The sequence below is a fragment of the Notolepis coatsorum genome (assembly GCF_963971535.1).
Source record: "Notolepis coatsorum genome assembly, chromosome: 6".
Classification (NCBI taxonomy): Eukaryota; Metazoa; Chordata; class Actinopteri; order Aulopiformes; family Paralepididae; genus Notolepis; species Notolepis coatsorum.
The window spans coordinates 51941367-51967902 of record NC_140170.1 but is presented as its reverse complement, the minus strand read 5'-3'; the positions used below and the strand labels follow the sequence as shown (position 1 = coordinate 51967902).

Genomic DNA, 26536 nt, shown 5'->3' with positions numbered 1-26536 from the left:
CGTCCATTCCACTACAGACGTTGCCGTTTCTTGCCTTTACACGCTATTATTCCGAAATCAAATCTATATCATAGGTATTATGTTCCATCATGAATGCATGAAAGGGGGGGGGGGGGTCGTTTCTGATTATTTGATTGTCAGTAGCGGCATTCGTATTGAACACTAAAAACGCTTATCAGCCCGATCGGTATAAAAGCATTGCAGGATCAAGCTAAAATGTACGTAAAATCGTCCTTACCTGTGATCGGGAGTATTCCAAAAATAATATTCCAATTGATTCATCGCCATCTGGTACATCCAATGTCCATTTGGTCAACGGCATAATCCACCACAACATATGGATCTGGGATATTTGACGCGCTTCAATGGAACCGGGAGAACCGTTCACCTCGCCCGACAAGGAAAAATTTAACCCGAGACATTTGGCCATTCCACAGGCCAAGATACAAGGTTACAAAGGGTGCTCGATACCGCCGTCTAGCGTGATTCGGCCGGTATTGCACTTTGGCATTCTCAGGATGATTCCCCATGTTAACCCCGAGTCCGTGTGCCTGTAATGAATAGACATATCGAATAAAAGAAATAACGGTCAAATAACAAGTATACTCGTTGTAGGCGTTCAACGATTGGCGCCCAATTACGAGTAAACTCGTCGTTGGCGGGGAATGAGTTAAGAACAGTAGACTATTCTAAAATGATTTTGGTCAGTCATGCACATCCCTAATTTCCATAAGCATTGTCTATGGAGCAGCTCCAAACTTTATACCCAATGACATCATGAGATCGAGTGTTGAACCACAACTACCCCTGCTGGCCGAGGATTGAATCCTTTTTGAACCTTCTCTCCTCGGTCTCCCCTACTCTGTCTCCCTCAGCTGCTCCACTGTCTCAATATAGAGGCGACTGGACTGCCCAATCTCCTTTCAAAACAAACAAAACAAACATATGAATTCTCTGTATGATTTTTTGAATGGGATGGTGTTTCCCATAAGGCTGTCCCCGAACCCTGTTTTTGGGATTCGAACTTCGTCAGGGTTTTCCGAACGGACGTTCGAACCTTCGTTTTTAATTTAAAAAATAATAATAATAAAAAAAAAGCTATTTTTTAATTATATATATATATATATTATTAAAAAAATTCTATCCTCAAACTAAATCCTCAATTTGAATAAAGTTATTAATCTGATTAAATTAGTATTTTTTTTTTATTAAATCAACTTTCCAGACCCAGCCCAGGGAGAAGCCCCAGCCCAACTAAATCAATTAAATCAACTTTCTTTAATGAATATAACTCATCAGTTTCTTTTAATACTATAATATTAGTGTAGCCTAATCTTTATCTGCAACTGTGAAGAAAACAGAAATAATAGAAAAAATTAAAAATTAAAATAAATCTTTTGTATTTTTTTTTAATGAAAATTCTTTAATTGTTGATTTAGAATTCGAATGCCAACGTAACGAACGAAGGTTCGAACGTTTGGGCTCAGCCCTAGTTTCCCATTCATTGAAGAGTTCCTTCCCTCTGTCTGTGTATAGCTAGTCTGTTGCTTCAGTCCCTCTGTGTATAGCTAGTCTGTTGCTTCAGTCCCTCTGTGTATAGCTAGTCTGTTGCTTCAGTCCCTCTGTGTATAGCTAGTCTGTTGCTTCAGTCCCTCTGTGTATAGCTAGTCTGTTGCTTCAGTCCCTCTGTGTATAGCTACTATGTTGCTTCAGTCCCTCTGTGTATAGCTAGTCTGTTGCTTCAGTCCCTCTGTGTATAGCTAGTCTGTTGCTTCAGTCCCTCTGTGTATAGCTACTATGTTGCTTCAGTCCCTCTGTGTATAGCTAGTCTGTTGCTTCAGTCCCTCTGTGTATAGCTACTATGTTGCTTCAGTCCCTCTGTGTATAGCTAGTCTGTTGCTTCAGTCCCTCTGTGTATAGCTACTATGGTGCTTCAGTCCCTCTGTGTATAGCTAGTCTGTTGCTTCAGTCCCTCTGTGTATAGCTACTATGTTGCTTCAGTCCCTCTGTGTATAGCTAGTCTGTTGCTTCAAGTTCAAGTTCAAGTTCAAGTTCTTTAATAGTTGTCATACAGAAGTACAGAATACTTTCATACAAAATGCTTCTTTCTGTTACGCTCCAGAGACTGTGCTAGACAAGATAGTATCAAATAACATAATAACATAATATAGCATGAATTTAGAAGAAGAAAAATGAGGTCACAGTGTTCGGTATAGACATATGTACAATGTTCTGAGTTACCATAATATACAATACACAATACTATGCAGTGTACTAATGTACAGTACTATCTAGTGCAAAGCAGAAATGGGATGAGGTACAATTTTAGGTACAATTTACAGTAAGGTGTACGAGTTGTAGTGCAATCCTTCATCCATAAATATAAAGTGTGGGGAGTGGGTGCTACAGTGTGTTTGTTTAAAGTGGGTGTGTGCTATAAAGTGTGTGGAGTGGGTGCTACAGTGTGTTTGTTTAAAGTGAGTGTGTGCGTGTGGATGTGTGTGCTATGTGCGTTTGGTGGTTGTTGTTGTGTAGTGTTCATTCATTGTTCGTTTAGCAGCCTGATGGCCTGGGGATAGAAGCTTCTTCTGAGTCTTTCTGTGCTCGCCTTGAGACTCCGGTATCGCTTGCCTGACCGCAGCAGTTCAAAGAGGCAGTTGTTCGGGTGACTGGAGTCTTTAATGATTCTCTTAGCCTTGCCCTTGCAACGCTTGTAGTAAATGTTCTGGAGGGTGGGGAGCCCCCCTCCAATTGTGCGTTCGGCTGAACGTGTCACTCTTTGTAGTCTGCTTCGGTCTTGTGCAGTGCTATTCCCAAACCAGGAGGTGATGTTGCCGGTCAAGATGCTCTCTATTGTACATGAGTAGAAGTTCTTAAGGATCTTCTGGCTGACTTGGAACTTCCTTAGGCGCCTGAGGAAGTAGAGGCGTTGTCGTGCCTTCTTCACAACACTGTCAATGTGTGTGGTCCATGTCAAGTCCTCGGATATGTAGGCTCCGAGGTACTTAAAGCTGTTGACTCTCTCAACCGGTGCCCCGTCGATGCTGAGGGGGCTGTAGTCCTTGACCCCCGACCTCCTGAAGTCCACAATCATCTCCTTTGTTTTGCTGACGTTCAGGGAGAGGCTGTTTTCCTGGCACCATCCCGCCAGGACCTTGACCTCTTCCAGGTGCTTCAGTCCCTCTGTGTGTAACTGAGCGGTACAATTCCCTGACTGTATTGAGAGTATGGTATTATTAAACCACTACTTAGTTATGTACTTTAATTACTGGCCATACAGTACATGAATATATCTGATGAACACCCACACAAGAATACGGCAATGACACATAAAGTTCTAGTTAGAGGGATTTATTATTATTAGAGCAAGCAACGGTAGGTTACAGATTGAGAATTATACTTGCGCTTGTAAGGCGAAGAACACTTAAAGTAGGTCAAGAGCGTAAGTCAATGAGAATAGTAAGATGGGTCTAAACTGACGCCACCTGTAGCATAGCAATTACATAAGCCACACGAGTACCAGCTGGAGACACTGGGGGGTTCCCTCCGGGTGTAAGCCGGCAGGGGTAGAGGAATGTTCGGGTGCAAAGTCTGGGTCAACGAGGAATAAAGAAGCTCCAGCTACGGGAGTCGGTACATGTACCCCTTGATCGGCAGACAAAGCAACAGCTATAATCCAAGTATGCTCGACAGCATGGATGAAAGCTAGCCAGCCTCCTCCTAGAGGCGGGCTCGAGGGATGCTCCTCACTGGGTAGATCTCACACGATAGTGGGGTAGACGGTTCTCTGCTCCAGCAGTCACGGTACCAAAGCAATATAATCCAACCAGAAAATGGTTCTGCATTCGCCGGTGTAGATTCTCCTGTGCACTATCCGTCACATTAAACTAGGTTGAACTTGACGTTACTTCACCAAACTATGACACTTTACTATCCTATTCGCACATGTTCTAAGTGCTCTATTTAGACGCAAAGTTGCTCACTTCACTTGGTCGTTGACTCGTGGTGAAGGCTTTACTAGTAATGAACGAACAAGTGCTGCTGTGTACACCTGCGCCGTATTTATACGTAAGGTGAATTATCTAGTGCCAACCTCAGTTCTGTCTCGTATTACTGCGCAAACCTGGACATGTTGAGACATGCCTTGGCGTTGCCTTTGAACTTGCCATTGGGGGTATGGTCGTTGGCGCCTAGGGGTCGCTGTCCAATAGGAGAGCGAATATTATGGTCTGGTTTGTACCCAGGTAAAGGGATATTCTGTGTATATATACAAAGAATATACAAGGGATATCAAACGATATACAAATATTATACAAGGGATATCAAACAATAAATATATATATTCAGTTTAATCTGACCCTTTGTAACACTGTGTATAGCTACTATGGTGCTTCAGTCCCTCTGTGTATAGCTAGTATGTTGCTTCAGTCCCTCTGTGTATAGCTACTATGTTGCTTCAGTCCCTCTGTGTATAGCTAGTATGTTGCTTCAGTCCCTCTGTGTATAGCTACTATGGTGCTTCAGTCCCTCTGTGTATAGCTAGTCTGGTGCTTCAGTCCCTCTGTGTATAGCTACTATGGTGCTTCAGTCCCTCTGTGTATAGCTACTATGGTGCTTCAGTCCCTCTGTGTATAGCTACTATGGTGCTTCAGTCCCTCTGTGTATAGCTACTATGGTGCTTCAGTCCCTCTGTGTATAGCTACTATGGTGCTTCAGTCCCTCTGTGTATAGCTACTATGGTGCTTCAGTCCCTCTGTGTATAGCTACTATGGTGCTTCAGTCCCTCTGTGTATAGTTAGTATGGTGCTTCAGTCCCTCTGTGTATAGTTAGTATGGTGCTTCAGTCCCTCTGTGTATAGCTACTATGTTGCTTCAGTCCCTCTGTGTATAGCTACTATGTTGCTTCAGTCCCTCTGTGTATAGCTACTATGGTGCTTCAGTCCCTCTGTGTATAGCTACTATGGTGCTTCAGTCCCTCTGTGTATAGCTACTATGGTGCTTCAGTCCCTCTGTGTATAGCTAGTCTGTTGCTTCAGTCCCTCTGTGTATAGCTAGTCTGGTGCTTCAGTCCCTCTGTGTATAGCTAGTCTGTTTCTTCAGTCCCTCTGTGTATAGCTAGTCTGTTGCTTCAGTCCCTCTGTGTATAGCTAGTCTGGTGCTTCAGTCCCTCTGTGTATAGCTAGTCTGTTGCTTCAGTCCCTCTGTGTGTAGCTACTATGGTGCTTCAGTCCCTCTGTGTGTAGCTACTATGTTGCTTCAGTCCCTCTGTGTATAGTTAGTATGTTGCTTCAGTCCCTCTGTGTATAGCTACTATGTTGCTTCAGTCCCTCTGTGTATAGCTAGTCTGGTGCTTCAGTCCCTCTGTGTATAGCTAGTCTGTTGCTTCAGTCCCTCTGTGTATAACTACTATGTTGCTTCAGTCCCTCTGTGTATAGCTAGTCTGTTGCTTCAGTCCCTCTGTGTATAGCTACTATGTTGCTTCAGTCCCTCTGTGTATAGCTAGTCTGTTGCTTCAGTCCCTCTGTGTATAGCTAGTCTGGTGCTTCAGTCCCTCTGTGTATAGCTACTATGTTGCTTCAGTCCCTCTGTGTATAGCTAGTCTGGTGCTTCAGTCCCTCTGTGTATAGCTACTATGGTGCTTCAGTCCCTCTGTGTATAGCTAGTCTGGTGCTTCAGTCCCTCTGTGTATAGCTAGTCTGTTTCTTCAGTCCCTCTGTGTATAGCTAGTCTGGTGCTTCAGTCCCTCTGTGTATAGCTAGTCTGTTGCTTCAGTCCCTCTGTGTATAGCTAGTCTGTTTCTTCAGTCCCTCTGTGTATAGCTACTATGTTGCTTCAGTCCCTCTGTGTATAGCTAGCTACTATGTTGCTTCAGTCCCTCTGTGTATAGCTAGTATGTTGCTTCAGTCCCTCTGTGTATAGCTACTATGGTGCTTCAGTCCCTCTGTGTATAGCTAGTCTGGTGCTTCAGTCCCTCTGTGTATAGCTAGTCTGGTGCTTCAGTCCCTCTGTGTATAGCTAGTCTGTTGCTTCAGTCCCTCTGTGTATAGCTAGTCTGTTGCTTCAGTCCCTCTGTGTATAGCTACTATGTTGCTTCAGTCCCTCTGTGTATAGCTAGTCTGTTGCTTCAGTCCCTCTGTGTATAGCTAGTCTGTTGCTTCAGTCCCTCTGTGTATAGCTACTATGTTGCTTCAGTCCCTCTGTGTATAGCTAGTATGTTGCTTCAGTCCCTCTGTGTATAGCTAGTCTGGTGCTTCAGTCCCTCTGTGTATAGCTAGTATGTTGCTTCAGTCCCTCTGTGTATAGCTAGTCTGGTGCTTCAGTCCCTCTGTGTATAGCTAGTCTGGTGCTTCAGTCCCTCTGTGTATAGCTAGTCTGTTGCTTCAGTCCCTCTGTGTATAGCTACTATGGTGCTTTAGTCCCTCTGTGTATAGCTACTATGGTGCTTCAGTCCCTCTGTGTATAGCTACTATGGTGCTTCAGTCCCTCTGTGTATAGCTACTATGTTGCTTCAGTCCCTCTGTGTATAGCTACTATGGTGCTTCAGTCCCTCTGTGTATAGCTAGTCTGTTGCTTCAGTCCCTCTGTGTATAGCTACTATGTTGCTTCAGTCCCTCTGTGTATAGCTAGTATGTTGCTTCAGTCCCTCTGTGTATAGCTAGTCTGGTGCTTCAGTCCCTCTGTGTATAGCTAGTATGTTGCTTCAGTCCCTCTGTGTATAGCTAGTCTGGTGCTTCAGTCCCTCTGTGTATAGCTAGTCTGGTGCTTCAGTCCCTCTGTGTATAGCTAGTCTGTTGCTTCAGTCCCTCTGTGTATAGCTACTATGGTGCTTTAGTCCCTCTGTGTATAGCTACTATGGTGCTTCAGTCCCTCTGTGTATAGCTACTATGGTGCTTCAGTCCCTCTGTGTATAGCTACTATGTTGCTTCAGTCCCTCTGTGTATAGCTACTATGGTGCTTCAGTCCCTCTGTGTATAGCTACTATGTTGCTTCAGTCCCTCTGTGTATAGCTACTATGGTGCTTCAGTCCCTCTGTGTATAGCTACTATGGTGCTTCAGTCCCTCTGTGTATAGCTAGTCTGGTGCTTCAGTCCCTCTGTGTATAGCTAGTCTGTTGCTTCAGTCCCTCTGTGTATAGCTACTATGGTGCTTCAGTCCCTCTGTGTATAGCTAGTCTGGTGCTTCAGTCCCTCTGTGTATAGCTACTATGGTGCTTCAGTCCCTCTGTGTATAGCTACTATGGTGCTTCAGTCCCTCTGTGTATAGCTAGTCTGGTGCTTCAGTCCCTCTGTGTATAGCTAGTCTGTTGCTTCAGTCCCTCTGTGTATAGCTACTATGTTGCTTCAGTCCCTCTGTGTATAGTTAGTATGGTGCTTCAGTCCCTCTGTGTATAGCTAGTCTGGTGCTTCAGTCCCTCTGTGTATAGCTAGTATGTTGCTTCAGTCCCTCTGTGTATAGCTAGTCTGGTGCTTCAGTCCCTCTGTGTATAGCTAGTATGTTGCTTCAGTCCCTCTGTGTATAGCTAGTCTGGTGCTTCAGTCCCTCTGTGTATAGCTAGTCTGGTGCTTCAGTCCCTCTGTGTATAGCTAGTCTGTTGCTTCAGTCCCTCTGTGTATAGCTACTATGGTGCTTCAGTCCCTCTGTGTATAGCTACTATGGTGCTTCAGTCCCTCTGTGTATAGCTACTATGGTGCTTCAGTCCCTCTGTGTATAGCTACTATGTTGCTTCAGTCCCTCTGTGTATAGCTACTATGGTGCTTCAGTCCCTCTGTGTATAGCTACTATGTTGCTTCAGTCCCTCTGTGTATAGCTACTATGGTGCTTCAGTCCCTCTGTGTATAGCTACTATGGTGCTTCAGTCCCTCTGTGTATAGCTAGTCTGGTGCTTCAGTCCCTCTGTGTATAGCTAGTCTGTTGCTTCAGTCCCTCTGTGTATAGCTACTATGGTGCTTCAGTCCCTCTGTGTATAGCTAGTCTGGTGCTTCAGTCCCTCTGTGTATAGCTACTATGGTGCTTCAGTCCCTCTGTGTATAGCTACTATGGTGCTTCAGTCCCTCTGTGTATAGCTAGTCTGGTGCTTCAGTCCCTCTGTGTATAGCTAGTCTGTTGCTTCAGTCCCTCTGTGTATAGCTACTATGTTGCTTCAGTCCCTCTGTGTATAGTTAGTATGGTGCTTCAGTCCCTCTGTGTATAGCTAGTCTGGTGCTTCAGTCCCTCTGTGTATAGCTACTATGTTGCTTCAGTCCCTCTGTGTATAGTTAGTATGGTGCTTCAGTCCCTCTGTGTATAGCTAGTCTGGTGCTTCAGTCCCTCTGTGTATAGCTAGTCTGGTGCTTCAGTCCCTCTGTGTATAGCTAGTCTGGTGCTTCAGTCCCTCTGTGTATAGCTAGTCTGTTGCTTCAGTCCCTCTGTGTATAGCTAGTCTGTTGCTTCAGTCCCTCTGTGTATAGCTACTATGTTGCTTCAGTCCCTCTGTGTATAGCTAGTCTGTTGCTTCAGTCCCTCTGTGTATAGCTAGTCTGTTGCTTCAGTCCCTCTGTGTATAGCTACTATGTTGCTTCAGTCCCTCTGTGTATAGCTAGTATGTTGCTTCAGTCCCTCTGTGTATAGCTAGTCTGGTGCTTCAGTCCCTCTGTGTATAGCTAGTATGTTGCTTCAGTCCCTCTGTGTATAGCTAGTCTGGTGCTTCAGTCCCTCTGTGTATAGCTAGTCTGGTGCTTCAGTCCCTCTGTGTATAGCTAGTCTGTTGCTTCAGTCCCTCTGTGTATAGCTACTATGGTGCTTCAGTCCCTCTGTGTATAGCTACTATGGTGCTTCAGTCCCTCTGTGTATAGCTACTATGGTGCTTCAGTCCCTCTGTGTATAGCTACTATGTTGCTTCAGTCCCTCTGTGTATAGCTACTATGGTGCTTCAGTCCCTCTGTGTATAGCTACTATGTTGCTTCAGTCCCTCTGTGTATAGCTACTATGGTGCTTCAGTCCCTCTGTGTATAGCTACTATGGTGCTTCAGTCCCTCTGTGTATAGCTAGTCTGGTGCTTCAGTCCCTCTGTGTATAGCTAGTCTGTTGCTTCAGTCCCTCTGTGTATAGCTACTATGGTGCTTCAGTCCCTCTGTGTATAGCTAGTCTGGTGCTTCAGTCCCTCTGTGTATAGCTACTATGGTGCTTCAGTCCCTCTGTGTATAGCTACTATGGTGCTTCAGTCCCTCTGTGTATAGCTAGTCTGGTGCTTCAGTCCCTCTGTGTATAGCTAGTCTGTTGCTTCAGTCCCTCTGTGTATAGCTACTATGTTGCTTCAGTCCCTCTGTGTATAGTTAGTATGGTGCTTCAGTCCCTCTGTGTATAGCTAGTCTGGTGCTTCAGTCCCTCTGTGTATAGCTACTATGTTGCTTCAGTCCCTCTGTGTATAGTTAGTATGGTGCTTCAGTCCCTCTGTGTATAGCTAGTCTGGTGCTTCAGTCCCTCTGTGTATAGCTAGTCTGTTGCTTCAGTCCCTCTGTGTATAGCTACTATGTTGCTTCAGTCCCTCTGTGTGTAGCTACTATGGTGCTTCAGTCCCTCTGTGTATAGCTACTATGGTGCTTCAGTCCCTCTGTGTATAGCTACTATGTTGCTTCAGTCCCTCTGTGTATAGCTACTATGGTGCTTCAGTCCCTCTGTGTATAGCTACTATGGTGCTTCAGTCCCTCTGTGTATAGCTAGTCTGTTTCTTCAGTCCCTCTGTGTATAGCTAGTCTGTTGCTTCAGTCCCTCTGTGTATAGCTAGTCTGGTGCTTCAGTCCCTCTGTGTATAGCTAGTCTGTTGCTTCAGTCCCTCTGTGTATAGCTAGTCTGGTGCTTCAGTCCCTCTGTGTATAGCTAGTCTGTTGCTTCAGTCCCTCTGTGTATAGCTAGTCTGTTGCTTCAGTCCCTCTGTGTATAGCTACTATGGTGCTTCAGTCCCTCTGTGTATAGCTAGTCTGGTGCTTCAGTCCCTCTGTGTATAGCTAGTCTGGTGCTTCAGTCCCTCTGTGTATAGCTAGTCTGTTGCTTCAGTCCCTCTGTGTATAGCTAGTCTGTTGCTTCAGTCCCTCTGTGTATAGCTAGTCTGTTGCTTCAGTCCCTCTGTGTATAGCTACTATGTTGCTTCAGTCCCTCTGTGTATAGCTACTATGGTGCTTCAGTCCCTCTGTGTATAGCTACTATGGTGCTTCAGTCCCTCTGTGTGTAGCTACTATGTTGCTTCAGTCCCTCTGTGTATAGCTAGTCTGTTGCTTCAGTCCCTCTGTGTATAGCTAGTCTGGTGCTTCAGTCCCTCTGTGTATAGCTAGTATGTTGCTTCAGTCCCTCTGTGTATAGCTACTATGTTGCTTCAGTCCCTCTGTGTATAGCTAGTCTGTTGCTTCAGTCCCTCTGTGTATAGCTAGTCTGTTGCTTCAGTCCCTCTGTGTATAGCTACTATGTTGCTTCAGTCCCTCTGTGTATAGCTAGTCTGTTGCTTCAGTCCCTCTGTGTATAGCTACTATGTTGCTTCAGTCCCTCTGTGTATAGCTAGTATGGTGCTTCAGTCCCTCTGTGTATAGCTACTATGTTGCTTCAGTCCCTCTGTGTATAGCTAGTCTGTTGCTTCAGTCCCTCTGTGTATAGCTACTATGTTGCTTCAGTCCACTCTGGATGCACTCAGTCTCTGTGTGTCGTATTCTGAGATGAATATCAGTAGATGAATAGCGTATTGTGTTGTTGTGGATATATTTAGTTGTTCACTGAAGTGGAGATGGAAACATGGCTCCATTGTGTTCATATCCAGTATTCTTACTGTAATTTATCATGGCACTGGGAAGGCGGTGGCCATTTTGGAACTGGGACCCTAGCCCCTTCTCTGTTTGTCAATGTCAATGTAAATGTTCTAGACTTGTCCTTGTAGGCCGAGCAGTGGACTAAATGTACAGGACTTGTCCTTGCAGGCAGAGCAGTTGTTCAGGTGGAATCAGGAAAATGCTAAATGTCTAGGGAAATATGTCGTTTGTAATGAACTCTCTCTCTATCACATGCTTTTTAGTACTGCACTGTGTTCTGCCCTGGAGGACAGCAAGTGGGAGGCACACATATATATAGACACCAGGATGTGTGTGTGTGTGTGTGTGTGTGTGTGTGTGTGTGTGTGTGTGTGTGTGTGTGTGTGTGTGTGTGTGTGTGTGTGTGTGTGTGTGTGTGTGTGTGTGTGTGTGTGTGTGTGTGTGTGTGTGTGCGCGTGTGCGCGCGTGTGTGTGTGTGTGTTGGAAGCAGTGCCTCTCCTTTTCTCTCCTATCTACTTGACAGTGCACAGGAAGAGAGACAGCAGAGAGATAGTGAGATAGAGGAAGAGAGGAAGAGGAGAGAGAGAGAGGGAGAGGGAGGAAAATGTTATAGAACAAGTTGATGAGTCATCACTATTCTGCAACAAAGCATTGAATCAGTCGGTGGATGTGATGAGAACATTTGCTTATCTGCAGTTCTAGAAGATATACATATTATTGTTGTGTCCATGAGGTTTATATTCTAGCATTGCTATTTGCTAGAAGGTCATATTCCACCACAGAGCTGTCTCTACGCCTGTACGTCCCAGCCTGCTAAACACCTCCGCCCCAAGAGAGACAACATTTGTACCAAATCTGGACATCCGTGACCAAAATCATTTGAAAAATAATGTGGCTATAAGTAGAGTTGTTCCGATACCGATACCAGTATCGGATATGCCGCCGATACTGCCTAAAATGCTGGTATCGGCGAGTACCCTCTAATGCTGCACTCTGATACCACGTAATTTATCAACAACACTGCGGTCTGTTGAGTGAGCATTATAAAACAAACGTGTGTTTAACCGGCCGTGAATTAAAGTGTCAATGCTGTTTGTCATTTTAACAGCAGATACTTTCTTAAATGCCATCCTCCCGACAGAGCGGTGTTGACTGGGAGCTCTGATGGGTTCGCTTGGTGGTGTTATTAGCATTGAACAGCTAACCAAAAGCTAGCGTTAACTAACGTTAAAGGTTTAGCCATAACGTTACCTTGGCTAAAGTTGGGGCTATTCATAATCCAGCAATAATGGCTGCAGACCTGCAAGCAAAGTACAGCAAGTTGGCAAAGGAGTATTCCAACGTAAATCACATTTTCACCAGTAACGTTAGTCTTTCCATCTGCCGGTAGCTCATGCTAGCTAACCTAGCTCACGTTAGCGTTGTCACTGAACCACCTCGCGTACACAATTAATGACATGTTGCGGACAGCCATATCGGTGACAATGTTTAGCTTTTAGTGCCAAATGATAAGAGTCTGAGGCGGGGTCTCAAAAGAGAATGTTGAATATTTATTGTGCAAAAATCACAACAGAGCCTCTACTACTAACTGAACCGGAGCCTTCTGGTAGCAAGTGCAGCAACTAATAATGTCCGTGTGGATCATTGGAGTAGGGTATATCTGCAGTGCTGCAGCCCCACTCATTGATTAATGATACTAATACAAATCTATACAATCACCTGTTGTTGAATAAATACCATTACTTTCTAGTTATTACTAAAAAACAGTATATATAAAACAGTAGCTGTATATTTAAAATATAATTATAATTTATATAATTTTTTTAAAAAAAAAATTTTTAATGTATGCACTGGTATCGGATCAGTATCGGTATCGGCCGATACCCAAAGCTTAGGTCGGATCGGAAAGGAAAAAATGGTATCGGAACATCTCTAGCTATAAGTTAACGTTGAATTGGGGGTATATACAGAGTATCACAAATAACCAAAAGCTTGTTTGTGCATTTATGAGTTATGCAGTGATGTAGTTATCAGAAAAGTAAGCTATCTTTTCTGGAAACCATACCTGGCTGCGGTCATCATCGTTTCCATGGACACCGTGAATAAACCAGGCTGCACAGACATGAAAGGATTTAACCTTTTTCAACCTTTTCTTATTTTCGGTTCTTGTTTATAAAAGAGACCAGGTAACACACACACGCACGCACGCACACACGCACGCACACACACACACACGCACGCACACACGCACGCACACACTTACTTACTTACTTACACACACACACACACACACACACACACACACACACACACACACACACACACACACACACACACACACCTGTCCTGTCACCTCTGTACTTTCCCTGAAATTAAATAACTAAAATGATACAACAGGTAGTTCCGATCACGCATTGTGATTGGTCGAGAGCGTTCTAAACAGTGAGTATATTCATGATACACTCACGGTTAAATCACCATGAATATATACCACTGCGAACCCCCTCCGCTTTAGAATGTTGTAGAAAGTTTCAACTGCCATTCATCAAATGAAAACTGTGTCAACATGACCTACTGCGCAAACAACGTTACGTTTGATTTAACGTACCCGTTAACCATAAACGAGTGGATAGATAAAGAGGACGGGCCTACATCTACCGGTATTCAGAAACACAGCATTATTAGACGTGCTGCCGATCCAACGAGAGACGAGCTGGACGCGCTGGAGAAAAGCCTAAATGAAGTCAACACCACCAAGTGGACGGCCTGGGCATTGAACTGGCCCAACTCCCAGGAACTGTCCAAGGTGCTGATCCCTCAACTAGGGATGCACCGATCCGACTTTTTCAGTCCCGATACCGATACCTGGGTTTGGGTATCGGCCAATACCGATACCGATCCGATACCCATTGTCCAATTTTTTTTTTCAAAAAAATACTAATTAAAATAAAATTTATCCACAATGGATCACAAGTGTATTTTTGATTTGTTGTAAACAAAGACAGAAAATAAACTTCATTCATTCAATTAATAAACTGTATGCCTCACTGTCACTGTTGTGTGGAAGAGACTGAGATCATTATTTTGTGCAAGGCAACATCAGGCTTGACTTAAAACATTACTTTCCTAACTTAGTGAAACTAAATGTAACAAATTAACACATAGATATAAATGTACTGAATGGTTATTTCTTATTTTATTTTTTATTAAAAAAAAGAAAAAAGAAATCCGATATATATATATATTTTTTACCGATACCCGATCCAGCTATTTTACTGATATCGGCGGCCGATACCGATACCAATATCGGATCGGTGCATCCCTACCCCCAAGGTGCTGATGACTTTCTCCGACTTTCGCTTGCGTTAGACCAATACGTCATTAGTTTGCGTTGCCAAGCTTGTTGATAGTCTACTCCAACTATTTGTCTACGCCAAGTTCACTGAAATCGATATAAAAGACCCTAGAATTGTTTTTCCCGACGGTGCAAACGGCTGGATGAAAGCAATAATACACTCGGAAGCCTGTGGTATGTCGTGAATATTGCCACGGCTGTGAGGCGCCCGCAGGCATGAGAGCGAACTTCTCATGTATTATTGCTTAATTAACTCATCTTTGGTTCTTATTTATAAAAGAGGCAAAACATATGGGAAGGGGGGGTCAATAATATAATATTATGTATTCAATATGTTTAGGGGAAATAATTCGACAGTAGCAAAAGTAGTAGCATTGGTTTGACAGTGGAACGTAAGTGGAACATCGTCCAACCATTCGTCCCAGGTCAGCCTACAGATTCACTTCCATTCAATTTGAGCACCTCGTCTAAATATACAACTTCTGAAGTATAAACAACCTATATAAGCAATATTCCATATATTTTTCTCTGTCAAATATACATATTTTTTTTGGATAATGTTGCCATTATCTAGGCAATATTATAAAGGAATTATTTCTTACTCTTACTCGAGGTGTAGTTTGACCAACTGTCAACTTTCCACAGAATATTTAGAATCTTTCTTCCAGCAAGGCAGCAGGTAACTATGGTAACCACTCCCTACGCATTCCATGCATACATAGATATACAGCACACTCAAACCTACAATAAATTGACCGGATCTGCTTTTAAGATGCATCAAATGCCAAAACAAACACATACATTTGTCTGTTTTTTTTTTTTATATATTTTCCCCTCCTTTTTCCTCCGATTTTCTCCCATCCCAATGTTAGTCATTATGCCATTTCCCAATCCCCTTCCTGGTCGCTGCGCACTTACCCCCCACAGTCGGTCTGGGAGAGTGGAGGCTATCACGTGCTTCCTCCGACACACGTCCAGCCAATCAACCGCTTCTTTTCACCTGGCATAGCGCGGACTCTCACTGAGAGGGTGTAACGTGTGGAAGGATCACACTACCCCCCTTAGATCCTATCCGCGCTGAGCAGGCGCCCCGACCGAACTGTAGGAGTCGCTGTTTACAACGACCCGGACTCTCCCCGACAGCTTTCCCACCCTCTAATACTGCCAATTGTATTAGTGTGAACGGCCAGCCAAGCTGGTGACAACGCCGGGAGCTGGATTCGAACAGGCGAATCCAGCGTCTCCGGCGTTGGTGACGAACGCAATCTCCACTACACCACCTGACCGCCTACAGTTGTCTGTTTTTTTGAAATTATTAGTTTGTTTATACTTCAAAAGGATGATACTGTATTTAGACTAGGTCCCTGACTCCCTGTAATAAACAGAATGTCCAGTCAGGTATCTTTAGTTGAGGTAATACTTTATCTCCGTTGTTGAGCATGTACAAAAGAACCACATGCAGTCAGTAGCGTGAGTCAGTCTAACGTCGTAAAACTCAGTGTTACCACACTGACGTACTGCAGGTTACCGTAATGACTCTAATACTCTGACAGTCCCCAGAATGAATGGAGGTGAATGAGGAGCCTGGCACTTGGGAGGAATGGTGGTGTTGTCAGCAGATGACAGGGACAGCAGTGGTTGCTAGTTTACTTGTAGCTTACCTTAATTTTTTTATTATTTTTTTTATTGAGATACAAGATCTCTTTTGCAAGGGAGACCGGGCCAAGATGAGTGCAATAACATTTGCAATATATCAGACAGCAATAAAATGTGCGGTACATCACACAAGAACATAATAAAAGTGCATGTATACAATATACAATACATCACATGTAAACACAAAAACACAAAACAGAATAGTCTACATAATAGTAAAAGTGTATGGGCGGCTACGTGGCGCAGTGGGCAAGGCGCTCGCAACGAATGCTGGAGACTAGGCTCGAACCTCCTGTTCGAGCCCCGCTCTCCACATTGCTTTCAGTTTAGCTGGTCGTCCACAGTAATACACATTGGCCGTATTACGGGGAGGGAAACTGAAGGGTGGGGATCGGGCGTTGTGGACAGCGACTCCTACAGGTCGGTTGGTGCGCCTGCGCAGTAGAATCAAGAAGCGACGGGGGCGGGGCCCCTCCAAAGCCCAGACCCCCGACGCTGAAAGATCGAGCCGCGCAGGTGAAAAGATGCGACTGCTGTTACCTCGAGTATCGGAGGGGACTCGTGCTATGTATGACTTAGTCCACATTGCAGCCGGCTTGTGGGAGGCAAGAAACAACGTTCAAAGACAGGGGAGGGTTGAATTGGACGATATGAAAATTGGGATGGGAGAAAAATAGAAAAATGGGAGATAAAGTGGATAAAAAAAAATAGTAAAAGTGTATGACAGTAAAATACAGGGTAATATAGTAATTAAGCAGTTGGGACCCGACTACAGAAAGCAGCGACATTCTTCTTGTAGGAAGTAATGTAATACAGATTTAAATTCGCCGAGAGAGACCAGGGTGTCTAAGTGGATATGGTCCTGTAGCCCATTCCATGCCCAAGGTGCGAAGCTTGAGAAAGCTGTTCTTCCTAGTTCAGTGTGTATTCTCGGCAGAGGTAAAACTGCTGAAACTTGACAAGTTGTACAAGTTGTTCAAGGTTGCTGCTTTCATCTCAAGATCAGAAATTCTAAATCCATTTTGGTCATTTTGTTGTTCCTAAATAACAAACTTCTTCTTCATGATATGTGAATATTGGGTTAAGGTAGGAGGAGCTCAGTTGACCTGGACGTTCACGCTGGAGCACTTGCTTTAGTCTCTGTTTTGGTTCGAATAGCATACTACTCTCAAGTTTCAAGTTTTCAAGTTTCTTTAATAGTTGTCATACAGAAATACAGAATACTTTTATACAAAATGCTTCTTACTGTTACGCTCCAGAGACTGTGCTAGACAAGATAAGTATGAAATAAAATAGTATAGCATGTAAAATAGAAGTAAAAATAGAGGTCACAGTGTTCAGTATAGACATATGTACAATGTTCGATGCAGAATAGAAGTAACTGAGTTACCATACAATATACTATGCAATGTACTAATATACAATACTATATAGTGCAAAGCAGAAATGGGATGAGGTACAATTTAGGTAAAATGTACAGTAAGGTGTACGAGTTGTAGTGCAAATCCTTTACCAATAAATATAAAGTGTGTTTAGGTGATCTAAAGTGTGGAGAGTGGGTGCTGCAGTGTGTTGTTTGTTTAAAGTGAGTATGTGCGTGTGGATGTGTGTGCTGTGTGCATTTGATGGTTGTTGCATAGTGTTTATTGTTCGTTGAGCAGCCTGATGGCCTGGGGATAGAAGCTTCTTCTGACTTCTGAGTCTTTCTGTGCTCGCCTTGAGACTCCGGCATCGCTTGCCTGATCACAGCAGTTCAAAGAGGCAGTTGTTCGGGTGGCTGGAGTCCTTGATGATTTTCTTAGCCTTACCCCTGCACCGCTTGTTGTAAATGTTCTGGAGGGTGGGGAGCCCCCCTCCAATTGTGCGTTCGGCTGAACGTGCCACTCTCTGTAGTCTGCTTCGGTCTTGTGCAGTGCTATTCCCAAACCAGGAGGTGATGTTGCCGGTCAGGATGCTCTGTATTGTACATGAGTAGAAGTTCTCTGACATCTTTACTCTGCTATCCTATGTGTTACCCTATGATGCTGTCCCTCATCTGAACCGTCTATCTCTATCACTCTAACCCGTCTAGATATGAAATGGTGCAGGATCTAAACGTCCTCTCTCTCTCTGTGTGTCTGCAGGGAGCCCGTCTCGTGCCCTGTCCACCATGTCTCTGGCGGTGCGGCCGTCGCGGCGCGTCGTCTCCAGGGCCATCACTAGGAGCCAGAGCTTCGCTGGAGTCAACAGCTACGACCACAAACCATACAGGTAACACACACACTGTTACATTCAAGCCTAAAATATGGCTTGTGTAGGCCTTGAATGTAAAGTGGTGGACACAGGACACTGGACAAGAGTTTATAAAAAATAACAATATTTATTTGAACAGCTATTTAAATGGACAAAAAAGAGTAGGAGCTGGGTGTTCCAGACTCCAAAGTTCAATAACAAAACGAATGCACATAGGCCAAAAGAACAAACAGCAAAAATAGACAGGCAAGCAGTGAGAGCAGGTGAGACTCTGGTGAGCTGATATCTCTTGTGAAGTGGGAGACACTGCAGCCTGCACTCTGCTCTGCTTTGTAGGGGCCATTTTACATGGAAAACAAAAACAACAGGAAGAAACAGTGTGTCAATCACAGACCAGAGACCACCAATTAGTGACAGCACACTTAGGCCATGTCCCCACGTATCTGGATCTTTTGCCAAACTCACATTTTATTCCACGATTGGGCCTTTCATCCACACGTAAAGGGTGTTTTCAGAGACATAAACGGAGATTTTCTTAAACGCATTTTAAAGTGAATCCGTTCAGTGGATCCATGCAGCCACTGTAAACGCATAGTCTAGATAAACGATGACGCCACAGCTCACTACGCATGCTCAGACTGTGGCGGGCCGTAATAATATCTGGCCCGTCAGATTGTTTGGCGAATATTACTTTACTATTTCTCTAATATATATCAGACCGACTATAGGCTAGCTAGGCTATATATTTCAGCTATAATGTCCTAACAGAGAAACTACCACCACCTAAAACATCCTTATTACACCTTGTTTTATCCATATAGGCAGTAGCGCTTTGAAGTAATAATAACTTCGGTGGACTTGGTGCTGAAATGTCATTCAAACTATCCTTACTTATATATGCGACGACGGCACCACACGTGAACAGTACAATGCAATTAATGAATGTCTTGTTGTAATTAGTATATATATAGTTTGTGATAAGGACTCGCCATATTTAGTTTCAGAATCCAGATATTGTTAGCCCCTTTCGTGACTGTGATGCACCGAGTGAATCCACAGTCACTTGCTCCTCAATAGGAAACCAGCCTAGATTTACCCTGAAGGACTGGTTCTAACCGAACCGTTCGTTATGCAAGTATCACAGAGAAATGTCAAAGGTACTCACAGTTGCACGAGGGTATTGAGCGATTTTGCAGGTCAACAGAGGCCTTTTCTGTTAGTAGTTAGAATAGGACGGTTCTGATGTTCGGAACCATAGCCCAATGTCCTACTTACCAATGATGTTATTGATTGGGATAATCCTGTCTCAGCACGGTCCATGTGGTTCCTCCTACTAGCTCCGGCTAGTTAACTATACAGAAGTTCCCATACTACAGAACTACATTTACATTTAGTAATTTTGTCGACGCTTTTATCCAAAGCAACTTACAAATTGTGTACAAGTCAGCAGGAGGGGTGCACCTCTGGCAGGCCAGCTACTGTAAGTGGTATTGTTTGTTCAGCAGTGCAGAACTTGAGTCCTACACTCTGACTGCATAGTAGTATAGACTAATAAGTTCAAGTTTCTTTAATAGTTGTCATACAGAAGTACAGAATACTTTTATACAAAATGCTTCTTACTGTTACGCTCCAGAGACTGTGCTAGACAAGATAAGTATGAAATAAAATAGTATAGCATGTAATAGAAGTAAAAATAGAAGTCACAGTGTTCAGTATAGACATATGTACAATGTTCGATGCAGAATAGAAGTAACTGAGTTACCATACAATATACAATATACTATGCAATGTACTAATATACAATACTATATAGTGCAAAGCAGAAATGGGATGAGGTACAAGCATAGTAGGTAGTAGTAAAGGCATAGCATATAGTAGTATAGAGACAAGTAGCATAGTAGCATAAGACAGTAAGAAGGTTCATTTTATTTATTCAGATATTGATTGAGGAAGTGTGTTTTTAACTATCCCCTTGAGTGTTTTCAGGAGAGGAGAGGTTGATGTTGCAGTTTAATTAATAAATCATGTGAGGCTAATCTGATGCCATCTCCGGATCCCCCTTCATGTAGATTAACAGCCTAAACGTTCTGTCGGCCTAGATGTGGTTCCAATGCCGCTAGCCTGGTATGGTGGTACCTTTAGACGACTAACTAATGATGCTGTCTGCTGCTTAATCACATGCATGGGGAAGCCTGATGTTATAATCAGAGGCGCTACATAATGAGAACTTTGAATGGAGAAATCTAAAGACGGTGGCAACAACAAAACCATTTGCTACAAAAACAAACATATTCAGAGAAGATAATAACAGTTCATGTGATTTTATGTTGAGTAAAATTCACTAGAGGTCGGATGTCCGCCTGGCAACCTCTTCGTTTCTCAGGGGGCCAATGCAGCCAAGCTCTCAATACACAGAGCACACTGGTAAGTGTTTATGTCTGATTGGATGATAGGATTCAGGTTAATGCCCCTTTAACATTAGTATTAATCAATGGGTCTCATTCTCCAAGGACTTACGACAAAAAGGGCTTTCTCTTAGGGCCATTTGAGACCTTTTCGGGCAAGACATGAATATAGACAATATATTATAATATAATATTAATTATATGTGTTTTATTGGGACGCTTGGTGAATCCCAAAATCTTCCCGAAAAGGTCTCAAATGGCCCTAAGAGAAAGCCCTTTTTGTCGTAAGCCCAAGTCCTTGGTGAATGAGACCCAATGTGTTGAAATGAGATAAGATATTTATGTTGCACATAAATTAGGCCTGTGATTATAACTAAATAATTGCAATAAATTATATCGTAATTTTAAGACCATTTTATGACACTCATATAATAGTATTATAACCTGAGCATCTGTCTTAATTTTGCCGCAACCAAAGTTGGCATTGCAGGGCTCTCGCATGCAAGCAAATTGGTCGCATATGCAACCTTTTTTGGGGAAGTGCTGTTAATATTTGGCTCAGTGGCACTTGTGTGAATGGGGGTGAAATCGAATGGTTAATTCAAAACAAAGATACAGTCATCTAATCTATTTTAAGATAATATTTTGACATATTGCACTGGTATTGCTTAACACATTGGCCGCCAACGACGATAATATACGCGTTTGTCCGACAACCGTTGAACGCCAACCACGTGTATATATACGTTATTTGATCGGTATTTCTTTTATTCTATATTTCTATTCATTACAGGCCCACTGACTCTGGGTTAAAGGAAAACTCCAACATTTTGGGAAATTAGCTTATTTAACATCTTCCCTGGAGTTAGACAAGAAGATACATACCTTTTTTGTCTCTGTGCGTGCATTTAACTTTGGGAACAGTCACTCCGTTAGCGTAGCTTAGCTTCATCACTGGAAGTGGGGGGGGACAATAGCCTGACGTTCCCTTACAGTGTATACAGTCACCAAATACACTCCAAATACAACTCCAAAACGTTCATGTAAACATGTTGTGACCTGTGTATTTACCACGTGGAGAAATAAAAAATTATTGAATTAGACAATTACGTTTTCTAAGCAAATATACTCTGAACAATTTTTTGCCTAAGCACTCGTCTCTGCGCGCAGCCAGTTATTTCTACATGAAGCCGTGTTTGTGGACATTCTCATTAATTCAAAGGATCCGAACCGATTGAAGTTTATGGATACCATGACTTAAAATCCTCTTACCGTGACGATTAAAAGCCTCCCCAATTTAGAAAACAGTAATCCAATGGCTGGTATTGATAATATAATACTAACTACTGCACGTAGCTAACCGGAGCTAACACAGAACAGGACGGTCAGTAAAGCAAATATAATGACTTCCTTTCTGGGGTTTTCAAAATAAAAGTGCGACGTTTATAGCAGCGGAAAACTTTTATTTTGTACATTATCTAACGTTAACACGAACCTAAACTAACTTTAGGTTAGTTGTAACGTTAGTTTACATAAAAATCTCTTAGGTCCCGAAACGCTTGCAGGCCGTTTTTATCATATATATCCCCCAGAGTATGAACTCCTCTCCTCTCCCATTGAGGAATATTAACAGGTTGGTGCCCAACAAGTAGTTGGTTATGAAAAATTGGTGAGTCGCGGTGCCATGGGCAATTTGACAACACAAGACCTCTGTACGTTACGCCATGTTTGAATTACGTGGGATATGATCGGCCCCTATCGTAATTGGCATTTTGATATAAGGATATTGGAGTATAGCGTTTCTATACCTTTCCGTGAACGTCTACAAAAAAAACGCGTTGCAATCTGGTGAAAAATGGCGGAGCTGGGGAGCTCCCGTAGCTCACCGCATATCTCGCCGCTATTTCTGCGTCGGGGAAAACCGTGCTCGTCACGGATCTGGGGGACACGAGTTCGATTCCCGGACCCGCCGTCATTTCTCAGAATGTCTTCCCCTGCTCTACGTCCCATTTTCAACCTGTTTCTGTCGGTCATGCTTGACCAGAAAAGCGATAAACGCTAAAAAAGAAAGTAAAAAAAAATAATAATAATGGCGGAGCTATGGACATTATACATGAAAATGCACAGTCTTTGCTGCCCTGTAACAGGCGCCTGGTGGTACTAAATCCAGATTTAACTCTGCCATTGGAAAGAGGAGATTTGACCTGATCCATAGATGTATGACTTGGCCATAATAAGGTAATTTATAGGCCTGATATTCTATATTCTATATTCATATTTCAAATGGCATGTGTCCAGATGATAAAATTCAGTACTGTATCTACAAAAAAAACTGTAAATCATCTGCCCTTTATACATTTTTTGTACATTTGATCTCAAGAAGGTGCTGCATGAGCTCAGTGGCAATTGTTCATGTCTGGTCAATGTTAGCACAGTGTTATTCACCGTCAAAGATGAAAAAAAAGAAAATAATAATAATTGATATTCTCCTTTGGTTCATTACAATTTACTCAAGCATAGTAACAGACACAATATTTCTGACACTGGGATATACCTTGTAGAAGTGGAGCAATCTTCCATTTACTTGGGTATGTACTTTTAGACAAATGTTCTGAAAATATGGCTAGGGCTTAAGAGGTTAAACAATTCCATTTCAAACAACAGACTGTATCTGTATCTTCATCTTACTGTATCTATCTTCATGACTGTATCTGACTGAGTGACACAATTGCCATATAAAGCCTGACATTTCTTGCCTTTCCTGATGCAACAATAGTCTACAGTATTATGAGTTAACTGTGGTTTATTTGTAGCATTTCAAATTGACTGATTACATTTTACGAGTTGCATTATAGAGGTGTGCTATTTTGAAGGATAGAATAGATTCCCGAATCCCCCGCCCGCCTCCACATGTCGTACTGAGTGGGTGGGACCTTCCCAGGCAGTTACCCGCCTAGCTCACAGTCACAGACAGGGTGCCCACCCCGACAAGGTTAATTGACCCGATGAGACGTGCAATGAGTGATAGAAAACAACTGTGCAAATGTCACCGTGCAAATATATATATATATTGTTATTAAGGCTGTCAATCTATTAAAATATTTAATCTGATTACAGTAATCGCATGATTGTCCATAGTTAATCGTGATTAATCGCAAATGAATCGCATATTTTTTATCTGTTCTAAATCTAAAACAGATCTTTTTCAAGTTTTAATACTCTTATCAGAGTGATGCACAAAATAATTTAAAAGAAAATAATAATTTAAAACAATGAATAAAGTGTGCATGAAATAATAGGGGAAAGAAAACATTAGGAACTTGTTACATTCACCCACACAAGGGCTGAGGACTCACACCCCCGCACCCCCCTCTCTCTCTCTCTCACACACACACACACACACACACACACTCTCCCAGCTCTCTTTCTCTCTTGCCCCTTCCTCGTCTCTCTCAACCCCCTCTCTTTCTCTCTCTCACACACACACACAGAAACAAACATAGTATCAATGAGAGTACCAATAATACGCTTGAGGGAAGAAAACATTTTGAATCTTGCTCTAAAAAAACAGTGGCGTTAAAAGAATTGTGCGTTACCGCTTTAATAGCGTGTTAACTTTGACAGCCTTAAATAATAATAATTATATATAATAAATATATATTACTGGGCAGCTGCCCGTGTTGCCACTGTTTAGTCCACCACTGATCAGTTGAGCACCTTCCATGCCTCCCTGACTCGAATAGGCAGAAGCAGCGCAACATGCTAAATATTGGTGACATTCTATGTAAACAAAATGATCAAGGTCATGTCCATATATCGTACAATAAGTCGATATAGTAATTATCACGACAGGCCTATGTGTGATAACATGGTCTTGACCTTGATCTTAATTTTGGGCAACTATAACGGTAGCTTACAGAGCTCTCTTGCTCTGTCTCTGTCTCTCTCTCTCTCTCTCTCTCTCTCTCTCTCTCTCTCTCTCTCTCTCTCTCTCTCTCTCAATTCAATTCAAATGGGCTTTATTGACATGGGAAACATACATCTCTCTCTCTCTCTCTCTCTCCCCCCCTCACTATCTCTAGCTCACCCTCACTATCTCTATCTCTTTTACTCACTATCTCTTTCTCTCTCTGTCTATCTCTTTTGACTATATCTCTTTCTCCCTTTCTCTCTCCCTCTCTCTCTCTCTCTCTCTCTCTCTCTCTCTCTCTCTCTCTCTCTCTCTCTCTCTCTCTCTCTCTCTCTCTCCCAGCCTGGTAATGGATAATCTGTCTCACTTTGCTCAGCGTTGGACCTATAAGTCTCCTTAAGGGCTAAACAAGTTATCCAAAGGTTTTTCGAAGGCTAATCCAGAGACTTTTGGTATCCTTTGTGATGAAGGCATGAGTAGTCGCACACAGATCCAGACTGCTGCTCAACCTCATCGGTACGATAGAAATTACCTTCGAATCAGAATCTCTGTTTGACTACTCATGCCTTCCCACTCAGAGTGTGTGTGTGTGTTTTAGAGAGTGTACTATTTCGCCACAAAATCAATCTCCCGTACATCCGGAGGAGAGAGGAAGGCAAGATGTCTGTCTGCACAGCCTGCAGCCCGGGAGCCACTTTCCAGCCAACCGGTAACGGGTCGCGGACCAGCTGTTAAGAACCCCTGTGGTAGAGGAGGAAGAATAGAAGGATATTGATAGTTATGAACTAATATGAGGATGATGATGATGATGATGATGATGATGATGATGGAAAAAAAATATATGTAACGGTTGTGACAACGTCACCTTAAACTTAGATGCCCCGAGTGGGAGTTGAACCCCGGTCTCCCACACCGCGGGCAGCAACACAGACCGCTATACCAAGAGGTGAATTCACTACTTTGTAATGGGTCTATGCGTCTTTTGAGGATGTGAGAGTGAGTTTAACCCATAGCACCGCTACTCACCCCAGCCCTTCTTGACTGCGCTTCACGATACCATCCGTTACATATACATAAAATGTATGTATATATATTTTTTCCTCATCATCACCATATTAGTTCATCAATATGTCATAAATGATGGTGGTGGTGGTAGTGATGAAGAAAAAGAAAATGATTATGACAACATTGAAGATAATGTAGCTACTCATGTATTCATGGTAATTGTATCTGATTCCTCTCGATGATGTCACCTCTCCAGGAACCTATCGGTGTTCAGCACTCCGGGTCTCAGCAGGAAGCCGAGCAGGGCCAGCAGGATGTTCACGCTGTCGGCCAAGTCCAACCCGCCTCCCAAGACCCCCCAGCCGGAGAGACTGGACGAGGTCTACGAAGCTCTGAAGGGGGGCTTACAGTGAGACTAGACACACACACACACACACACACACACACACACCTCCTAACCCCCCCCCCCCCAGCCTGAGCGACTGGATGAGGTCTACAAAGCTCTGAATAGAGGCTTACAGTAAGACTAGACACACACATATACATGAACAAACAAACAACACACACACACACACACACACACACACACACACACACACACACACACATGTTAAGAAACACATTCACCCCCCCCCACACACACATTATTACCATCTTCTCCAGAGTCCGACTGCAAGCTAGCCTAGCTTAGCACAAATGAATGGAAGCTGATTCATATCCACTTCCATTTATTTGTGCTAAGCTAGTCAAGCTTCTTACTTAGGAAAATTGTGGCATCTATCTTCTTGTCTGACTCTGGAGAAGACGGTGGTATTTCTCATAATGTTGGAAACATTACTCACTCACTCACTCACTCGCTCACTCACTCACTCACTCGCTCACTCACTCGCTCGCTCGCTCACTCACTCACTCACTCACTCTATATCTCTCTATCAATCTGTCTGTCTTTCTTTCTCTCTTCCTCTGTCTCGCTCTCTCTGTGTCTTGCTCCCTCTCCCTCTCACCCCCCCCTCTCTCTGTCTGTCTCTCTCTCTCTCTTCTTAACCCTTTCACTGCCACACGACAGAAGGTTAACCCTTTACTATCACACAACCGACGGCGATGCTCCATCATTAGCGTCATTAGCTCCGCATCCGCGGAGCTAACGATGGAGCATCGCCGTCGGTTGTGTGATAGTAAAGGGCTAACCTTCTGTATTGTC

General features: G+C 43.2%; 1 protein-coding gene across 2 annotated transcripts in view; it reads left to right on the top strand.

Moving 5' to 3' along the window:
- The window catches only part of ripor1 (RHO family interacting cell polarization regulator 1), a 105471-nt gene that overhangs the window by 15668 nt on the left and 63267 nt on the right, over nucleotides 1–26536 (top strand). For both annotated transcript variants that reach the window (XM_084316559.1, XM_084316560.1), the window contains exons 2-3: nucleotides 17907–18033; nucleotides 25592–25744. In XM_084316559.1, the coding sequence (XP_084172685.1) occupies nucleotides 17907–18033; nucleotides 25592–25744 (280 nt within the window). The remainder of the gene's footprint in view (nucleotides 1–17906; nucleotides 18034–25591; nucleotides 25745–26536) is intronic.